The sequence below is a fragment of the Cetorhinus maximus genome, chromosome 4, assembly GCF_964194155.1.
Source record: "Cetorhinus maximus chromosome 4, sCetMax3.hap1.1, whole genome shotgun sequence".
NCBI lineage: Eukaryota > Metazoa > Chordata > Chondrichthyes > Lamniformes > Cetorhinidae > Cetorhinus > Cetorhinus maximus.
In genome coordinates, this window is record NC_135882.1 from 157,706,181 (window position 1) to 157,726,098 (window position 19,918).

Consider the following 19,918-nt stretch of genomic DNA (forward strand, 5'->3'; position numbering starts at 1 on the left):
AAGGGTGATTAGGTCGTGGAAACACTCTGGCTTGAACTTTCACACTGACGGAGAGAGTCCCCAGTTTAGCCAAAATGGTGCCAGAGACCCGAATCTGGAAGTCTCACCCCTGAACCCGGCCTCCACCATTTCTTACCAGGGTACTGGGGTTGGGGGGGGCGGGGGGTGGGGGGGTGCATCTGGGGAGATGTGGAAATGGGGGCAGGTTCAACTTTGTATATCTGTGGTTCACAGAGGCAATGCACATGTTAAAGTGCAGCTACCTTCAGTCAGACCCAACAGATCCAATTTTTGCTGGTGGTATGCCCTTTAGACCTACCAGGAGAAGGCCTAAAGTTAGTCAGGTTCTTTGGAGAAGTGACGTACCCTTTTGGAGAGGTAAGGTACCCTTTTGAATAGGTCCCGGGACACTTTGGAAGAGGTTAGGTGCCCTTTGAGAGAGGTCAGGTGATACTTGGGTTGGTTAAAATTAAACATGAATGTGCGTATAAAGGGGATACACTTATTGGAACTGTCAAGCTCATTGGAACTGTCAAGGGAGCTGTCAAAGGACCTGTCAGGGGCACTGGCAAGGAATTTAAATGCCATGAATGTTTTTTTTAATCAATGACAGTGTAATTTAAACAGTAAATTTATCAATAGACACTTTGAACTTTATTTTACTTCCTCTCAGCATGGGTCCTGAGGTCTGCCCATCATGGACACTGGGTGAGTCAGTATGCAGGGTTTAAAGGCAATGGGAGGTGGGGGGGAGCATGGGTTCACATAGGGGCTATAAAAGGCCATGGGTATGGGTAGAGGAACATATGTTGGTGTAGGGGATATAAAGCACCATGGGTGTGGGTAGAGGAGCATAGGTTGGCATATGGACTATAAGGGGTGATGGGGCCATAGGTTGGCATGGAGTGTATGAGGGCCATGGGGGATGGGTGGAGGGACATAGGTTGACGTAGGGGCTATAAAGGGCCATGGGGTTGGGTGCAGAGGCATACATAGGTTCCATGGAGGGTATGAGGGGCCATGTGGCTGGGTAGGGGGAGCATAGATTAGCATGGAGGTTATGAAGGGCCATGGGCTGTGGGTAGAGGAGATGAGGTGGCATGGGGACTGTGTGGGGGGTGAGTGGGTGAGGGCTAGAGGGCTGCTTTTTGTTTAATTGTCTTTTTTTGCAGCTGGGACAAAGTGCCGGATCATCCAGGCCGGCCTTTCGCCCAGCCACCTCCGCACCTGGCAGCCCCTGTGCTGCCTCTGAATTGTTTCCAGGGTCGGGGGCCTGACTCCCATTGTACCCCGCTCCCCTGGATCCAAAATCAGAAATTCCGGGGCTGTTTTTCAGGAGACGAATCCTTCCAACTCAGTGCACCCGACCGGAAGCGAAAATTCAGGCCTGTGGGTAGAGTTGTGGAACAGCAAAGCATACAGTGCTCTGCTAAGAGCTTTCTTCAGAATGTTAACCGTAGTAATGTAGTGAAGGAATGTTCAAATTTGGTGATCAAGGAAAAATGTGGCAACAGCATTGTGGTTATAATGACAGTCTTAATTACTTTATGGACTGGTAGAAGGAGACAGCCTAAGTAGTGAAGGCCATGGATCCCTTTAACGTAATGGGAACAATTTTCTTGGTAAGGGAGCAGCCAGCAAATAGTGAGCATTATGTTAGTGAACTTGATATCAGTTTCAAGAAGGCATATCGCCGACCAAGATTTTATATTTAGGTAAGGCAAACTTTGAAGTTTTGAACAATAAATTGTCCACATAAACTAGGCTGAACTGGGAATGGTAAACCTACTGACGGGCATTCAATGAAGTATCTGGCACAATACAGAATTGTAACATACTCCCTAAAAGGGATAGTTTCACTTGTGTGGGTAAGCAACCACGGTGAACAAGTGAAGTAGGATTCAACATCAAGATAAGTCTTGCACAAGTGCAAGAAAAAGTGGGAATCTACCTGAGTATGAGAGCTATGAAAATAAACAGATTGAAATAAAGGTAGTGAGTTGAGGAAAAGAAATATGATATAAAAACTTGCAAAGGATACATAGCTAACAGCAAAAGTTCTTATACATGTGTTAAGAGAAAGGGAGTAGCTAAGGACAACAAAACAGAAAGTGCTGGAAAAACTCGGCAGGTCTGGCAGCATCTGTGGAGAGTAAGCAGATATGAGATCTGAATGGTGATGAAACAAAATTCATAGGATGCAACTTAAACCTCTTGGACGTTTATCTATTTTTCTTTAAAAAGCTGGAAAGTATTGTTTCCAACTGAATTCTGAAAACTGGATGCAATGCCCAAGTGTCATTACTTGAAAGAGCCATTCGGTATCATTATATGCTGCACATCACCACAGGAAATTGTATGTCATGTGCAATAGTCACTGATTGAAAATAGCATGAACACTGAATAGTGTTACCAAGTTAAGAAATGTGGCATTTCATTGCCAGAAACTCATGTTTCACTATTTTCTAGATTGGATAAACCAAAATTTTTAAAATTTATATTTGACTTTTGACCGTGAAACACATCTGCATGATTGACCACTGTAAACTGACTGAACTGTTACTGGGTAAACCTAACGGCCTGAATTTTCGCTCCCATGTTGGGAGCACAGAGTCGGAAGAACTCTCAGCTCCATGAACCCAACTCCTGAAAAACTGTCCAGGAAGTTCTGGGGTGGCTTTGGGGGAGTGGTGTGTAATGGGAGTTGTGCCCTCTAGCCCCGGAAACAGTTCGGAGGCGGCACAGGAGCTGTTGGCTGCGGAGTCGGGCAGGGAAAAAGGCTGGCCTCGGTGATCCGGCACTTTGTCTCAGCTGCAGAAAAAAACAGTTATACAAAAGAGAGCCCTCACCCCCTCACAGCTCACCCCTTCACACACTCCCCATCTCCCCATGGACCCATCCATGCCACCCCTTGCTGTCTCATGCCCCCACCCTTGACCATGGGCACCCATACCATCCATACCAACCTATGCCTCTCCACCCAACCCCCATGGCTCTTTATAGGCTGTATGCCAACTTAGTGCCATCTCATGGGTAACCCATGCTACCACCCTTTGCCCTTACACCCTCCATGCCAATTCACCCAGCATCCACGGGCAGACCTCAGGACCCACGCTGAGAGGAAATAAAATAAAGTTCTAAGTGTCTGTTGATGAAGTCACTATTTAAAAACACACTCCTATTGAATAAAACCCGTTCGCTACCCTGGGTTGGAGCTTTTGAGCAAAGCTCAGGACAGCCCCACAACATTCCTGTCAGAATTTATATAGGACAAAATCCCTAAGTAACTGGGCCCTCCTATAACCAAGTTCCTCCTGCACTGAAGGGCATGATGATGAGACAGCTTATTTCTGACATCGGCCAACAGTGTAAGATGGGCAGCAATGAATCGATAGCTTGTTTCACATCTCTCCAAAAAGTCAATGGGAACAAAAATCCCAAAAGATGAATGGAAAAAAAAGATTCACTCACAGCATGCCTTACTCAACCTGTTCTGTAGCCTGGCTGATGGCTTCTCTTGCATTTGAGTAATCACTTCTACAAATAGATGTTCAATCAAAGTGCTTTCCCCATCGGGGAATAATGTGCTTCCTTACTAGGTTGACATTTTTAGTGTTGGTAGGAATATTTTTTATTTTTATTTTTAAACAATGGGCAGAATTTAATTCCCCTCCTGAAGGCAAGTTCAGAGATAGGAGAATGGGGCGGGGAAAGGGTCTGTGATCGGGTGAGAAGGTGCAGGTTGGAGATCCCACCACCTGCCTGCCTCCCTCCGATTCAGTCCAGGGCGGGAAGGCCTGAGGACCAGTATGGACGTGGCATTTCCATATCCTACACCATACTACCTTTGTGAGTGACACTCAGTTCAGTGATATCGATTGGAAACTGTAAATTGAGAATCCTTGGAATTGGCAGAGTGTTTATGCTTTCCAGCCAACACTCAAACTCTTGTCCCAGGAGTAAAAGAACAGTGTTCCAACCAACTGTGTTACCACTTGTTAATGAGCCCACAGAACTTTAATAGATTGAATGAACACGATTAGGTCGAAGTTGTGCCGTGTAGCATTAGTAACAAATGCATTATGCCTTTCATATAACTTTCCTAGTTTACTATTTTAGCGAAGGCATGTTTTGACAAATGGTAGACAAAGGAATTCCATGCAATAATGCCCAGTACCCTGAGTCACAAGATCTCTTTGGCCCAGGGAACCTGTTTTGCTATTTCTGCTAGCCACGGCAGATTTGTGCTTCTGATCACATAGTCTTACTTATTCTCTTAATCCCTTAATGCAGTTTGTGACACAAATGAAGATTTTGTTTGTTGCTGATTATTTGTTGCACTCTGTCATGCTGCTAATGGTATGTTTAGGGCAAAAGCGAAAACTTGGGTAAAGAAAAATAGCGAAGTTGTGAACTTACCTGTCAAGCAAAGGTTAATTTTCTACAGTGCTTGATCCACTTCAGTGGATGGCTACACCAAATCCACTGGGAGTGAAAAGGGTGTGAGCTGGTTTTTGGCATGGGCTCTCCTATCAATACATGGCCAGCAGGGTGATCCTCACCCTATGGTTAACCTGTCTCTCTTCTACAATATTCCTGGGCCATGGCAACCTTCTCATTTACAGAGTTCCCTTCTTTCCTCATGCAGCCTCTACTGTTCTGATCCATCTTTTGTTTCTACACTAGTTCCATTTACCTTGCACCTTCACTCTTTTATCGTGGGGGCAATGGTGGCATAGTGGTAATATAACTGACCTAATAATCAGGAGGCTCAGGCTAACACCCTGGGGACATGTGTTCAAATCTCACCACAGCTGCTAGTAGAACCTGAATTCTAATATATTTGGTTGATGAAGGAAAAGCAAAATCCAGAATTGAAAGCTAGACACAGTAATGGTGACCATGAAGTTATTATTGATGGTTGTAAAACTCCAACTGGTTCACTAATTTCCTTCAGGGATGGAAATCTCTCAACTTTACCCAGTCTGGCCTGTCGACATGCGGTTGACTTTCAATTTCTCTCTGAAATGGCCCAGTTAACCACTCAGTTAAAGGGCAATTAGGGATGGGTAACAAATGCTGGCCTTGCCACTGACACTTAGAGCCCATGAAAGAATAAAAAAAACATCCCTGCCCACTGCCTTTCACAAAAAAGCTCTTTCTCTTGCCCGCACACCCGCGCCCCTCCCCTCACCCCCCGCCCCCTTATCCTGGCTTTGTACCTGCATAAAAGCTGTTCATCACTAACATATTGAAATTCTGATGCAAAGTACATTTGCTACATTTTTTACCTTTTTTTTCAAGGCATCAGAATCTGTTGCAATAAGAAGAGAAACGTTTCCAAAGTTGAATTTACTTAAATATGCTGTGCCCAATGTGCATAAGTAACGGTTTGACAGTCATGTTCTTTAATTTTCCTAACATCAATAAGATGATGAGAGCCTTAAAGGTGATCGATGGTATATGTTTTCTGCTTTCATTCTGCCGATTTCCATTTGACTTCCAACTTTATTCTTTATTGTGGCGTATGCTAATCAGATTCTGAGGAGATTTTGGTGTGAATGACTATCAGCAAAGTCAAGGCAAGGGAAAGGCAATGTCAGTGCATTTTTGTCATAAATGTAATCACAAAATCCTATCCTTAGCTGTTGCTGTTCTCAAGATGAATGGGACCATTTTGACTTATGCCTAGGATGAAACAGCTGACTCTTTTGGGCTGGATTTTATGGCACCCCGCCAGTGTATTTGAAGATGGGGGAATCTTGTAAAATAAAGCAGGTGGCCTTCCCACTGCCTTCCTGCTCACTCCCCCCACCCACTCCCCCACCCTGTCTGCCATATTACAGTGGGTGGGGAAGGCATCAAGCAGCCCTCCCGCCCTTAGGCTTATAGAGGCCCTTAAGTGGCCATTAATTGGCCTCATCCCACCTCTGCCACTATTTTATATGCAGCAGGGGAAGGCAGAGGCAAGTCGGGTAGCCTGGCAGCTTTCATTGCGTGGGCTACTGTCGGGCAAGAAGGGAGGGATGCCTCATTTGGGGCCACCCTGCACCCATCAGAAGCACCCCTCCTGCCTCCACCTCTCCCTCAAAATCCATGACACTTCTTCTTCAGTAACTGTCTGCAGTCCCAGCAGTGGCCACCATTCAACCTTGGCACTGCTGAGACTGCAGATTGTAATCAGATTGGCTGGCAGCTCTCTAGGGTGGGACTTCCGCCCGGATGGGGCAGAAGTCCCACTTTGAATCAATAAAGGCTGCTCCTAGTGTGTTGTTGCTATGGGGCAGCCAGATTCTGAATCAGTGAGCTCAAGAATTTTCTGATGGGGGAGGTAGGGAATACGTTAAATCCACATTAAACCCAGCCCTTACTGTATTAGTTATAAATAGTAGCAACATGCTATAAACTGATCTATATACTAAAATGCACATTGTACCTATCCTCTGGTCGCTGTGGTGAGTTTAATTCCTTGAGAGTTATAACTAATATTATGAACAATGTATAATTTTAAGTTGCATTTATATATATTTGTGTGTTGGGAAAGGTAAAAATTGTTTCTAGTTTCATTTAGGTTTTGTTTATGAACCTTGGTGTCTGGGAGTCTGGATAGACATGTGGCTAAAAGGTTTCAGGTCTTTTGGGTCCGTTTTTAAATATGCATTTTTAATAATGTCTTACCACCCTTGAAGTTAAAGAGATGGGTTAAAAGGATTTGAAAGTTAAGTTATTCTTAAAAAAAACACAAAGTAAAAGAACTTTACTGTTGCCTAGCGACAGTGATCCAGTGTGTGTCAGACAGGAGAAAAGACGAGTCTAGAGGGGACGTGTTCAGTGTGTTTCAGAGAGAGAAGTCAGGGATTTTAAGCTCCCTGAGAAGAGAAACTACAAGGCTATTGGGACAGGTAGTTTGAATAATCAGTTATAAGACTCAGTAAAGTGATCACTTTAGCAGAGGAAGACTGAGTTTAGGGAATTCATTTGTTTGCTCTGCAGTTGAAGAAACAGTGAGTAGTACAAATTTGGGTGTCTTAGTATGAGATACAAGATGGGTGAGAAGCATCAAGTGAATGCTTAGGAATTCACCAGAAAAAAACTAATTGCAACTATGCCAGTCCCAAGCGAGAAGCCTTTGTGTCAAGCTAGTGGTAACTCTTCACTGGTTTATGCATCTGTAAAGATATTGCTTGGGTAAAGGGATAGTGGGAATTTGAGTCGACTCCTTGTTTGTATTGAGGTCTTTCAGCTTTTTTGTCTAGTGTAATATAGCTCTTTTTTCTTGTTTTAATAAATATTCTATTGTTTGTATTAAGAGTTCGTCAGCAGACGCCAGTGAATTTGCTCAGTAATTTTCCTCCACTGTTTCGAAAGAAAAACAAAGTTAGGATCTATCAAGCCAGGTTTAACTGTGGGACCTGAACTGTCCAGTGTTAACAGCAACTGGGATCGTAACACGAATTCAAAGCTAACATTTTGAATTTAAATCAGGCCAAAGTTCTTTTCATGGGAAAATGGATCAAAATCCCAACCAAATTGGCAATCCAAATTGAATACACCTTGACATGGGAGGAGCTGTTGTCATTGTTGCTACAATCAATTAATCTTGCTAATATTTTAGTTCATGTGTTTTATCTGTTTCATCATCAGTGCCTATCAGGTAATTGTGGAGGAAGAGCGTCCACGCAGGAGCAAGAAGGCCACTGATGTTCTGGACTGCTACTTTATTCCCATCACCTATCAGAACGCCTCCATTTCAGACTCCCCTCATTACTTTGCTGCTGAATTTCCACCAGATGCTCTTCAAGTAGCCCAACCATTCACAGTTGGAGATAACAAGACATACAGTGGTTACTGGAATGCCCCACTACTCCCTCATAAGAGTTACAGCATTTACTTTCAAGCAGTGAGCAAAGCCAATGGGGTAAGTGTCTACAGCTGTAAATGTTGGGTACAACCATAAAATGCCCAATGTTTATTTTGGTTCCATATATTAGTCAATATACTGTCATCTGTTTGTCCATATGCTTTATGAAAACTGAGAAACCATTGGCTTTCCCATTCGCTCCTCTTATGGCATGTTATGGCCTGCTTCATGGTAGTTATGCCTGTACCGTTCTTAGTGAAAACCACATGGGCAAAGCCTGCAGTGCCACGTACATAAAGGTATATTGCAATGCTGAAGCAACTAGCTCAAACATTGACTCAAAGAGTAGAGAGCTATCTGAAACAAAGGCTTCTGTTATGGTACCTGGAAAGTAGTAAGTGATCCAGCAGTTTAGTTACTGTAAAGCAGGTTTGCTTGAAATATAAAACCCTCTACATCCAAGAAGCACGCCTACTTTGATCAAATTGGTACATTTGGTTTCCTGTAGCAACTGCCGACTATGAGATAACAAGTAACATTCATGTCTCACCAGTGCCAGGTAGTGACTATCTCCAGCAAAAGAGAATCTAACCACCTCCTTAAAATTGCTGCATTACTATTGTCAATTTCCCCCATTATCAACATCCTGGTGACAATCAATTGAGTCCTCATTGACCAGAAATTTAATTGGACCAGCTATATAAATACCATGGCAACAAGCTTGGTTAGAGGCTGGGAATGGAGCAGCGAATAACTCCGCAAAGCCTTTCCACGATCTACAAGTCAGGAGTGTGATGGAATACTCTCCACCTGCCTGGATGAGTGCAGTTCCAATAAAACTCAAGAAACCACCCAGGAACAAGCAGCCTGCTTGATTGGCACCACAACCATTACCTTAAACATTCACTTCTTCACCATTGGTACACTATGAATGCAGTATATATATCATCTACAAAATGCACTGCAGCAACTCCTCAAGGCTTCTTCAAAACCACCTTCCAAACCACAACATCTACCACCTAGAACGACAAGGGCAGCAGACAGGTGGCAACACCACCTCCAAGTACCCCTCCAAGTCACACACCATCCTGACTTAGAACCATATTGCTGTTTCTTCATTGCCTCTGGGTCAAAATCTTGGAAATCCCTCCCTAACAGCACTGTAGGTGTGGCTACACCACATGGACTGCAACAATTCAAAAAGGCATCTCACTGCCATCTTCTCAAAGGCAAATAGGTATGGGCAACAAATGTTGGCCTAGCCAGCAGTGCTCATAGCCAATGAATAGACAAAAAAGATATCATGCCTCCTGAGAAAATTATTAATAGAACACAGGAGTATTAGGTTGGCAAATTATAAACCTTTTATTGCACCTTTTCCATTCTTCTATTTCTTCTTACTCTATTCCTGAGGGTGTTAAATCATGGTAGGGTGGAGTCTTATAGAAATAGGCAATCCTATGGCACCTCACCCAAGTGGACAATCACCATGTATGATACTAGAAAGGTAATGTTGCTGGGAACGCAATTATCTGGGTGCAACATAGCCAAGCCTGACCCAGACCTTATCTATTGTCCACAGAGTTCACTTTCCGCAAAGTTTTTAAAAATTCATTCATGGGATGTGGGCTTCAATGGCTGGGCCAGCATTTATTGCCCATCCCTAGTTGCCCTTGAGAAGTTGGCGATGAGCTGCCTTTTTGAACCACTGCAGTCAATGTGGTGTAGGTACACCCACAGTGCTGTTGGGGAGGGAATTCCAGGTTCTGAGCCAGCGACAGTGAAGGAACGGCGATATATTTCCAAGTCAGGATGGTGAGTGACTTGGAGGGGAACCTCCAGGTGGTGGTGTTCCCATCTCTCTGCTGCCCTTGTCCTTCTAGATGGTAGTGGTTGTGGGTTTGGAAGGTGCTATTTCTGCAGTGCATCCTACAGTTCCATTGGAGATTAAAGAAGAAGAGATCTGCTGTGTTTCAAAAGGGCACCAAACCTAAATTGGCTATATTATTCAAGGATAATTTCTGTGTATTGGCCTGGCAGTCCAGGGACATTGCTTGTTAGTACTATAATGTGCTTTAGCGCAAAGCAGAAAAGATGCATGACTGTGCCCCTATTCAGCACTCCGCTAATTCATCAGAATTCCTATTAGTAGACATCAAGTGGAAGATGAGATTTCCCAATGGAGGAAATGGAAACTAGGATGCTGAGTCACCTCGGGTGTTTTCTTGGATAAGGTTGAGTGTTGGTGATGAGGCAGCACTGTGTGAGGCATGAGAGCAGATTAAGGGCACACCCTCTGAATCAGAGAAGCAGGGGGTTAGAAGAAAAAAGAATTAAAAATAGATGAATTAACAATCTCTGCACCAAAGCAGTTTGAGCTGAATTAAGTGTATGATTATTTCTGCTTTCTTCTCCTCTTTAAGAAAGGTAAATATTCCTTGAAAAGTAGTCTAAATTTAAAAGCAATTGCCTATCAGCATTTAACAAATCTAAAGAGACACTGAAAGAAAATAATATTCCTTTGATATGCTCGAATATAAATTGCAAAGAATTGTCACCTTTAGGAGATAATTAATGGGCAATATTAATTCATATTTATAATTGCATTTCTTTGGGGTGTTTTTGTTATGAACACCTTACAGTAACGCTGATCTTTTACAGTGTTTTAACTGAGTGTCTAGTGTGCTTCTTGTCAGTTGGGAACTGTTACCCAAGTTACTTAGAGCAAGATCGGAAGCAATGTCAGTTTGTTGTTCCTTTGAACGTTTAACCATCTTCAAGATTCAGTGCGCATCTATTTTTTTTTTACTTTGGCAAGTAATTGACCTTCATTATAAAATTATTAAGTGATTGAGGAGTTGTTTTTCTTTTCAATTCAGTTTAGTTCAGTTGGTAGCCTTCTTTGGATCAGAAGGTTATGGGCCTGAGCCTTACCCACCAGAGCTTGTGCATGCTATCTAAACACCTTGCTTTGTTAAAGCACTGACCTTTGCATAGGTTGCCCTATCTGTCTAATTGGTATGATGTTAAAGATCCCATAGCACTAGAATAATTGTCACTGCATTTTAAATATAATTTATCCTGTGAAGCACTTTGACACTTAGTCGCTTGGTAGTACAGAACTTGAGTATTTCTGAAGAAGAGACATGCTGTCAAAGCTTTTTTGTCTTGCACTCATCAGGACAGGTGCAAGAATACCAAATTTCAAAGGAAGCAACAATTCATGCTGCATGAGAAAAGGGTATTGATTGGCTAACAAGTCATACAAAGTCGATGGTGATTAGTCGAGGCATTGCCATGGAGAATTTACCATACTCACTGCGTATGACACTTACTCATAAGTGGGCCTAAGAGCCAATTTTAGACCTGAAAAGTGCCTAGTCTACCTTATGTTATCCTGGTAGAGTAAGGTATTTCAAAACTTTGAGCAATAGGTAAAGCTAACTATGCAGGAGCAACACAAGTAGTATTTATAACTAGTGAGATGCTGCCATCTAGCCAAAATGATGTCCTTCCTACCATACAGATGAATAATGTGGAATATGAATTTCAGTGCGGGTGCAATGCCAGGTACATAGGCTAAATGCCCCAATGATGGTGGATCGTATCAAACAGCATGGCCCTTCAGCTGTTCGCAATAGGCAGAATGATGACCATACTCAACCAGCCCCTGCTGCAAAACTCAGAACATAATGTCTAACGTTAGATGTGATTCTGCAATTGAACAACACTCACTGAACAATCCTAAGCGTCCTAAGGGTTACATTAACAATCAATTTAAGATTATCAGCCGGGCTTGTAATGTGGCTCAATTACATTTGCTAGAAGCTACATATATTCATACGCAGGGTCCAGTCCTCTGCAGGCAAAAGGAACATAAAAGTTAAACATAAGCGTGGCGGACCCCTACTTCTCTGGTACATTCTCCATGGCAATGCCTCAACTAATCAGTGTCGACTTGTCAACTAATCAGCACGTTTTTCTCATGTAGTACAAATTGTAACTCCCTTTGAAATTTGGCATTATTGTGTCTGTCCTGATGAGTGCAAAATGAAAAGCTTTGACAGCATATCTCTTTTTCAGCAGTTCTTTGACTTTTCAAAATGCTCTACAACCGTATTAATGTTGATTATTAGTATTAATACTTGACAAGGCTGTCAACTGGAAGTGTTCCATTTCTGTGCTTCTAAGTGCACGTCCTTCCCCTCTTTACTCAACCATAACATGTTCCCTTTCACTCTCACCAGCTGATCCGCCAATCTCTGCAATCCCCAACGCATCTTTCTTCATTCCCAAAACCTGCAACTTATTCCAATCACCATCTATATGATCCCTCCACTTCCCTGTCTGCTTTCCTGAGGGACCCTAATTCACTCTCCCCGATTCACAACCTGCAGGTTGTGTAGTTTAGAAAGTGTGTTGTTCAGAAAGACCAACTAATCCAGAATGCGCAGTTACAGAAAAATTTGGAGGGTTTATCTCATGTACCATTAGTTTTGAGGTAAAGGGGAAAGCTTTATAACCTTCCTCTGTAGATAAAGTGGGTTGGGTACAGCTCATGATGTAGCAGATTGTACATGTGATTTGGAAGTAACAAGTGCAATGTGTTGAATGACCTTTTTCCTCTCTTATGTTCTTAAGTGCTTCCTTAGTAATCAATTCTGAACATTGTTATATCCTTCTAACCCAAAAATGTCATTGCATACACCTATGGAAATACTTCAAAAGAAGAATTGGTGTTTGTCTATTACATTGTGATTTCTGTTTAAATAAAGGAGACCTTATGAACTATAGTCAGACAGATCAAATCCATCTTTATGGCTGTTCCCTGATCCTTTTCAGATTCCTGCAGCAGTCATAAGTAAAATTAGCCTCTGATGAACTATGCTTATTTATAGAATTGTGGAAGTGCAAAGCAATGGCTTCCTTTATACATTGCTATGCCAATGACAAAATAAAGCACCATTGATTTTAAAAAAAAAAATTGTCAGATACGTCGCCGAGGCTGTCCCTCTACAGCACTCAAGGTCAATGGGTTGCTGAAGTGAAGGCTGTTCGCTGCCTTTGCCAATTAATATCTTCGGTTGTTCAGATAAATGTTAACTGAAGTATTTATCTAAAATGCCAAGTACATTTCATTCCAATTGTCAACAGCTGGAGTACATGCTGAATTTACTAAGGGCTGTTGCTAATATGTGGCCAAACACATCACTGTTCCTCCAGGTCGATCTTATCAATGGATTTTAAATAGAATTGGTGATGAAGTTATGTTTGCTTTTAGCTAAAGCACCAGAAATGACAGTTTTCCTCTTCATTTGACACAGGAAACCAAAATTGACTGCGTCAGGGTGGCTACAAAAGGTATGTCTTAGTTCTCCCCTTTCTTTTACCACAGGCGCCTGTCATAACATTCATCCATTTCTGATTGAAGAGGTATTTAAAATACATACCAGTATGTATATTCTAGACAGCCAGAATTTTGATGAAAATGTTTTCTTTTTTCCGTTCTTTGCTTTCATAAGTCTCCTACATGCTCTAGCAGTTCTTTGTGAACTGATTTGTCAAAATTAGTACGTTCTTTTTTGCTTCATCAGCTCATCTATGCAAGTGTTACTTATCTCTGGATGACTGAAAATTATTCTAATGATTAATTTTTGTAGCTGTTTCTCCTTGTTTAACTGCGCTCTGCTCTAAATAAATGAAATTGCTTTTTACACGCATCAGAGTATGATTGTACGCTCGTAACTCGATGAAATCTGTGACTCTTTTTCTGCTTTTGTTACTTTCATGGTGCACTAAGGTATCCATTTATTGTGATTTTATTAACCCTCAAAGGACTGCTTTTAATTTGAAAGGAGCCACCTCTGAATTCTGAAATGGTTTGCAATGGGACCATGAAACTGGTGTGTTAAAGCACGGCTCTCATGTTCACCCTTTCACCATCTGTTGTGCATATGTAAATGATATTTGTTAGCTCGTCTTTAGGTGTAGTGAGTCTGAACACTGGCTAGTGTAACACTGAGTGAACAAACCAGGCAAGTTCCACATTTTTTTCCCCAGCACTGTGCTGATTTACATGGCCCCAGCACTGGCAACCAGTTGAGTAGCAGCAGTTAGTCTCAACCACTGCCTGCATTCGCTTTTACAATTTAAGGACTGTGTGAATATCAGGTGCGAGGAGCATTAGGCTTAGTTTGGGTAAGCCTTAACTTCAATGGCAGAGCCGCGAAAGCTCAGAAATCCAGAGTAAACGGTGTTTATGTCATTTTTCTTCAGCCGTTTGTGGTGAGTGGGAGGAATCCCAGTGGATATTGAACTGTTCCCTGTCTAGGGTTACGTATTAATAATAGAGATTTGGGTGAGGCCTGTTGGCAACCATGGAACCATATGGGAGTTAGCACATTCCAGAAAGGGTGGGAGAATTTGGGAAAAAAAGAAAAATTTAGGATTTATTTTTGCGGGCTTCCAATTGGAGCCAGTGATTCGTCGGACAACCTTTGATTGCATCATCCAAAAATGAAGGTGGCCATTTTAAATTGACTTTGTGAATAACATTAAGAGTGAATGGCTTGAGGGAACAGTGCTTTTAATCTGGAATAACCACTGTAACCATGATATATTACAAAAAAATTGCCGATGAGCTTGCTTGCTGTCACTTCAAAGTTGCCAGTTCTTACACGACGCCACAAAGCCTGCCAGTTAACAATCCTAATTAGTGTTGTGTTGGTCCATGAAATGCAGAACGTCCATTGCAAAGTGCCAAACTTTTCTCACAAAGTAACATTAACTCGGATGGAAAAGGAAATCACTCTCTAGACCTTTTGGTTTCTAGTACAGCGCTGTTTGAAGCAAAACAAAAGAAATGGTAATTGTCACTATGGAGACCATTTACACAATAGCATGCTTTAAAATGAGGTGATGAGGCAGCAGCACAGTAGCATAAAATGATTATGCATCTCAGTGCTCATCAATCAATCCATCAGCAACATAATTAGAAAGAATCTTGTCACCACACTAGGCATTAAACTGCTGTTCACTGCAACAAGTTCACCTCTTGAATTGCCAGCTAGAGTAATGGCAGCAGCTGTAAAAAGGCCAGTGACTTAGACCAGCCATCCTGCCAGGAGAACGGGAGCTACTTTGAGGACCCAGCTTTTGGAAGGCAGCAAGAGGGAAAATCAGAGGATAATTTAAAATAAAATATAAGTCACAATAATAGTCGTTTTGGCTTAAGTAGCTTCCTATATTCAAGGTTGAAAAGATCTAGGAGTGCTGTCCATGATTCCCCATATAATCTGATCCCAATCTCAGTTGAGTTGCTGTGAGGAAGCCTCAGCAGAACAAGGTATTGAATAGGATGAAGAACATTTAACACAAGGATGGGGAGAGGGAGAAGTGAGGCGAGAGCCTGTGACCTCAGCCAAGATCTGAGCAAGGAAAGGAAGGCAAAACATTATCCATGTTGAAGGAGGGAGAGAAATTGGAGACCTGGTTAATATGAACCTCTCTTGCATGGTTTCTAGCTGAAATGCCAAGGTCTGGCACCTGTGCTCTCTGGTATAAGAATGGGAGGGAAAATATCTGGAAAAAATTAGGAAAAAACCAGTAGCATTTTGTTTTGCACAGTAGCTATATTAAGGTAAGTTACGAAGTAAATTCAACAATTATTTCTTCTGGCTTGAATGTCAATCAGGCAAAAATACAGTTCTTTAAGGGTTAATAAATTGATGCAAGAGTTTATGTTATTTTATATCCAAAAGAAACGGGTTTTCAACAGAATAAAGTACATTGTCACTTGACAGTAGAAAACTTGAATATTGCTGCAAAGAGAGACAGGTTGCCAAAGCTTTTCGTCTTGCGGTCCACAGGACGAATAAAAGAATGTTTGAAAATTTGGCAAGCACAACAACTTATGCGACAGGAGAAAAAGTGCTGATTGGTTGGCAAGTCAATTCTGATTGGCCTGTTGCTTGCCCCGGCCAATCAGAGTCAACTTGCCAACAATTTAGCACCTTTTCACCCGTCATATAAATTGTTGTGATCGTTTGAAATTTGGCATTCTTGCATTTGCCCTGATGGGTGCAAGACTTGTGTTAGCCTTGATGAGTGCAAGATGAAAAGCTTCAGCAACATGTCTTTCTTTTCATTAATTTTCAAGTTACATTGTCTGTAATGCTCTCTTTCTTAGATATATAGTAGCATATATATATATATGGTCGCTAAGTAATTCTTGTTGCTAGTCTAGCTTCAGTCTGGCTTTTTTCTCATGCATGCTGACCTGGAAAATCTTCCTTTGCCTTAGCTGCGATAATTGTGACTCAGCTTACAACACCATACATTCGCATCGCCCCTGCTGCAGGCGACAACCAACTAACAGGTCAGACGTTCAAGTACAGACCAAGTCATCGTTGCCATTCTTTTTGCCTCTTCTTCACTCACTTTCGTTCTCTCTCTGTTCAGTTTCAGAGGTTTTATTTTCTCTGTCACCTTCCACACAGCAAGCTCATTGTGTTCTCACTCCTGACATTCAGTCGAACCTTTTGTGTCTACTCTTGGAAGTTTGCAACTAACCCATGCACTTAGGATATCTCTGCACTGCATGCTTTCATATTGCATTTTGTCTGTGAATGGTTCATTGGGCTTAATGTGTGTAGATGTATGGCTACCCGACCTTACGCAAAATCGTGACTGGACAGAGAAATACTGTATTTGCTTGTATTTATTTCCAAGGAAAAATTGCTAAACCGGCCTCCAGGACAAGCAACAGGAGTACCGTTTGAATACTTTTGGCACAGTTAGAATTTGGAAACATGAATTTATCCAGATTTCCATGAACACAATTTTGCATTGATGGACTCAAAGCAGAGACAATATTGCTGCTGGAATAATGATCTGCCTCTAGATGTCTCTAGCACCTCGAAACGGTTCACCAGTCTGATTCCTGGGATGAGAGGATTGTCTAGTGAGGAGAGACTGAGTAGATTCAGTCTTTATTCCCAGAGTTTAGAAGAATGCAAGGTGATCTAATTGAAACATATAAAATTTGTAAGAGGTTTTACAGGGTAGATACTGAGAGAATGTTTCTCCAAGCTGGGGAGTCTAGAACTGGAGATCACTGTCTCAGAATAAGGGGTTGGCCATTGAGGACTGAGAAGAGGAGTCATAGAGTCATTATGGCACAGAAAAGGCCATTCGGCTCATCGAGTCCATGTTGGCTTTCTATAGAGCAGTCCAGTGAGTTTCTCTAGCTCCGTAGCCTTGCAAGTTTATTTCCCTCAAGAGCCCATCCAATTTCCTTTTGAAATCATTTCTCATCTCCGCTTCCACCGCCATATTTGCAGTAAGTTCCAGGTCATTACCACTCTCTGTGTAAAATGTTTTACCTCAAATCCCCCTTCCTGCATCTATTGCCAAAGCTTTAAATCTGTATCCCCTTGCATTTGTACTATTAACTAATGGGAACAGTTTTTCTCTATCTGCCTCATCTAATCTGTCATAACCCTGTATGCCTCTATCAAATCCCGCCTCAAAATCCTTGGCTCCAAGCAGAAAAACCCCAGCATCCAGGAGAAATGTCTTCACTCAAAGGATTGTGAATCTTTGGAATTCTCCTGCACTAGAAAGCTATGGACGCTCAGTTGTGTATGTTCAAGACAGAGATCGATTGGATTTTGGATAGAATTAAGGAAAAGGGGGAATAATGTGGGTGAGCAGGCTATTCAGCTGTGAAAGTTTCACAGTTAAGCCCAAACCTTCTGCCATTGAATGTCTGCAGATACTCATCTTCTAGCAGGAATCAACCAAGTTTGCTCAAGACAGGGAATTCTGACTGATTTTCCATCTACCTATCTCAGTGGCAATATGAACAATTATAGTGCCTCCCATATAATACCAGCTAATCTCAGCTCATTCAGACGATTCAGCCTTGCTGGCATGTATGACCACCCTATTTACTAGTGAAGTTGACAGAGAATTTAAAAATTGGAAATGTGATGTTGTCTTAGCATTTATCAAATATGATAGTGGCATCTTATGGCAGGATGTCTATATTTCACTGGCCTTTATTTGGACAGTTTAGATATTTTCCAAGGTCCCACTAGTTGCCACCCATGGCTCAGTGGATTGCACGTTCACCTTACAGTCAGAAGACTGTGGGTTCAAGTCCCACTCCTCATAATTGAGCACAAATCTTGACTGGCACTCCATGGGAGTGCTGCACATCTGGTGGTGTCATCTTTTGGATGAGATGTTAAATCAAGGCCTTTTCTGCCTTGTCAGGTGGACATAAAAGATCCTGTGGCACTAATTCAAAGAAGAGCTGGGGAATTCTCCTGCACATTCTGACCAATATTTATCCCTCAACCAACATAACTAAAAACAGATGATCAGTTCATTATCACACTTCTGTTTGGATGATCTAACTGTGTGCAAATTGGCTGCTACATTTCCTCCATTACAACAATGACCACACTTTAAAGTAGTTCATTGGCTGTAAAGCACTTTGGGATGCCTGGAGATCATGAAAGGGAGGAGGTACTAAGTGGTCTGGCAGGCTCAAAAGTAGATAAATCTCCAGGCCCGGATGAAATGTATCCCAGGTTGTTGAGTGAGGCAAGGGGGGAGGTAGCAGGGGCACTGGCAATAATTTTCAATACCTCTCTGGCCACAGGAGAGATGCCAGAGGACTGGAAGACAGCCAATGTGGTATCGTTCTTCAAGAAGGGAGGAAGGGATAAACCAGGGAACTACAGGCCAGTCAGTCTAACCTCAGTGGTGGGGAAACTATTGGAATCAATTCTGAGGGACAGAATTAATCTACGCTTGGAGAGGCAGGAATTAATCAAGGACAGTCAGCATGGTTTTGTTAAGGGGAGGTCATGTCTGACCAATTTGATTGAATTTTTCGAAGAGGTGACCAGGTGTGTAGATGAGGGCAATGCATTTGATGTAGTCTACTTGGACTTCAGCAAGGTCCTGCATGGGAGACTGATAACAAAGGTAAAAGCCCATGGGATCCAAGGCAATTCGGCAAATTGGATCCAGAATTGGCTGAGTGGCAGGAAGCAGAGGGTGATGGTTGAGGGGTGTTTTTGTGACTGGATGCCTGTGTTCAGTGGGATCCCACAGTGTTGGGTCCCTTGCTGTTTGTGGTATATATAAATGATTAAGACTTGAATGTAGGAGGGTTGATCAGTAAGTTTGCGGATGACACAAAAATTGTTGAGGTGGTAAATAGTGAGGAGGATAGCCTTAGATTATAGGAGGATATAGATGGGCTGGTCAGATGGGCTGATCAGTGGTGAATGGAATTTAATCCGGATAAGTATGAGGTGATGCACTTGAGCAGGACAAACAAGGCATTGGAATACATGATGACTTGTGGGACCCTGGGAAGTACCGAGGATCAGAGGGACCTTGGTGTACATGTCCACCGGTCCCTTAAGGTAGCGGGACAGGTAGATAAGGTGGTTAAGAAGGCATATGGGAAACTTGCCTTTATTAACTGAGGCATAGAATATAAGAGCAGGGAGGTTATGCTGGAACTGTATAAAACGTTGGTTAGGCCAGAGCTAGAGTATTGCCTGCAGTTCTGGAATCGCATTATAGGAAGGATGTGATTGCACTAGAGAGAGCGCAGAGGAGATTTACTAGGATGTTGCCTGGGCTGGAGAGTTTTAGTTATGAAGAGAGATTGGATAGACTGGGGTTATTTTCCCTGGAGCAGAGGAGATTGAGGGGGGACATGACTGAGGTGTATAAAATTATGAGGGGCAGATAGGGTAGACAGGAAAGAACTTTTCCCCTTGGTGGAGGGATCAATAACCAGGGGGCATAGGTTTAAGGTAAGGGCAGGAGGTTTAGAGGGGATGTGAGGAAGAATTTTTTCACCCAGAGGGTGATGGGAATCTGGAACTCACTGCCTGAAAGGATGGTAGAGACAGAAACCCTCATAACATTTAAGAAGTATTTGGATGTGCACTTGCGATGCCATGGCATACAAGGCTATGGGCCGAGTGCTGGAAAATGGGATTAGAATGGTTAGGTACTTGTTTTACC

The 19,918-nt window shown here is 42.4% G+C and overlaps 1 protein-coding gene across 12 annotated transcripts in view; it reads left to right on the forward strand.

Moving 5' to 3' along the window:
• Window positions 1-19,918, forward strand: part of LOC144679979 (receptor-type tyrosine-protein phosphatase mu) — an 855,381-nt gene that overhangs the window by 565,860 nt on the left and 269,603 nt on the right. For 7 of the 12 annotated variants that reach the window (XM_078541013.1, XM_078541014.1, XM_078541019.1 and 4 more), the window contains exons 12-14: window positions 7,645-7,918; window positions 13,186-13,222; window positions 16,164-16,238. In XM_078541013.1, coding sequence (XP_078397139.1) covers window positions 7,645-7,918; window positions 13,186-13,222; window positions 16,164-16,238 — 386 coding nt within the window. The remainder of the gene's footprint in view (window positions 1-7,644; window positions 7,919-13,185; window positions 13,223-16,163; window positions 16,239-19,918) is intronic. The other 5 variants (XM_078541017.1, XM_078541023.1, XM_078541018.1 and 2 more) reach the window with 1 other exon arrangement.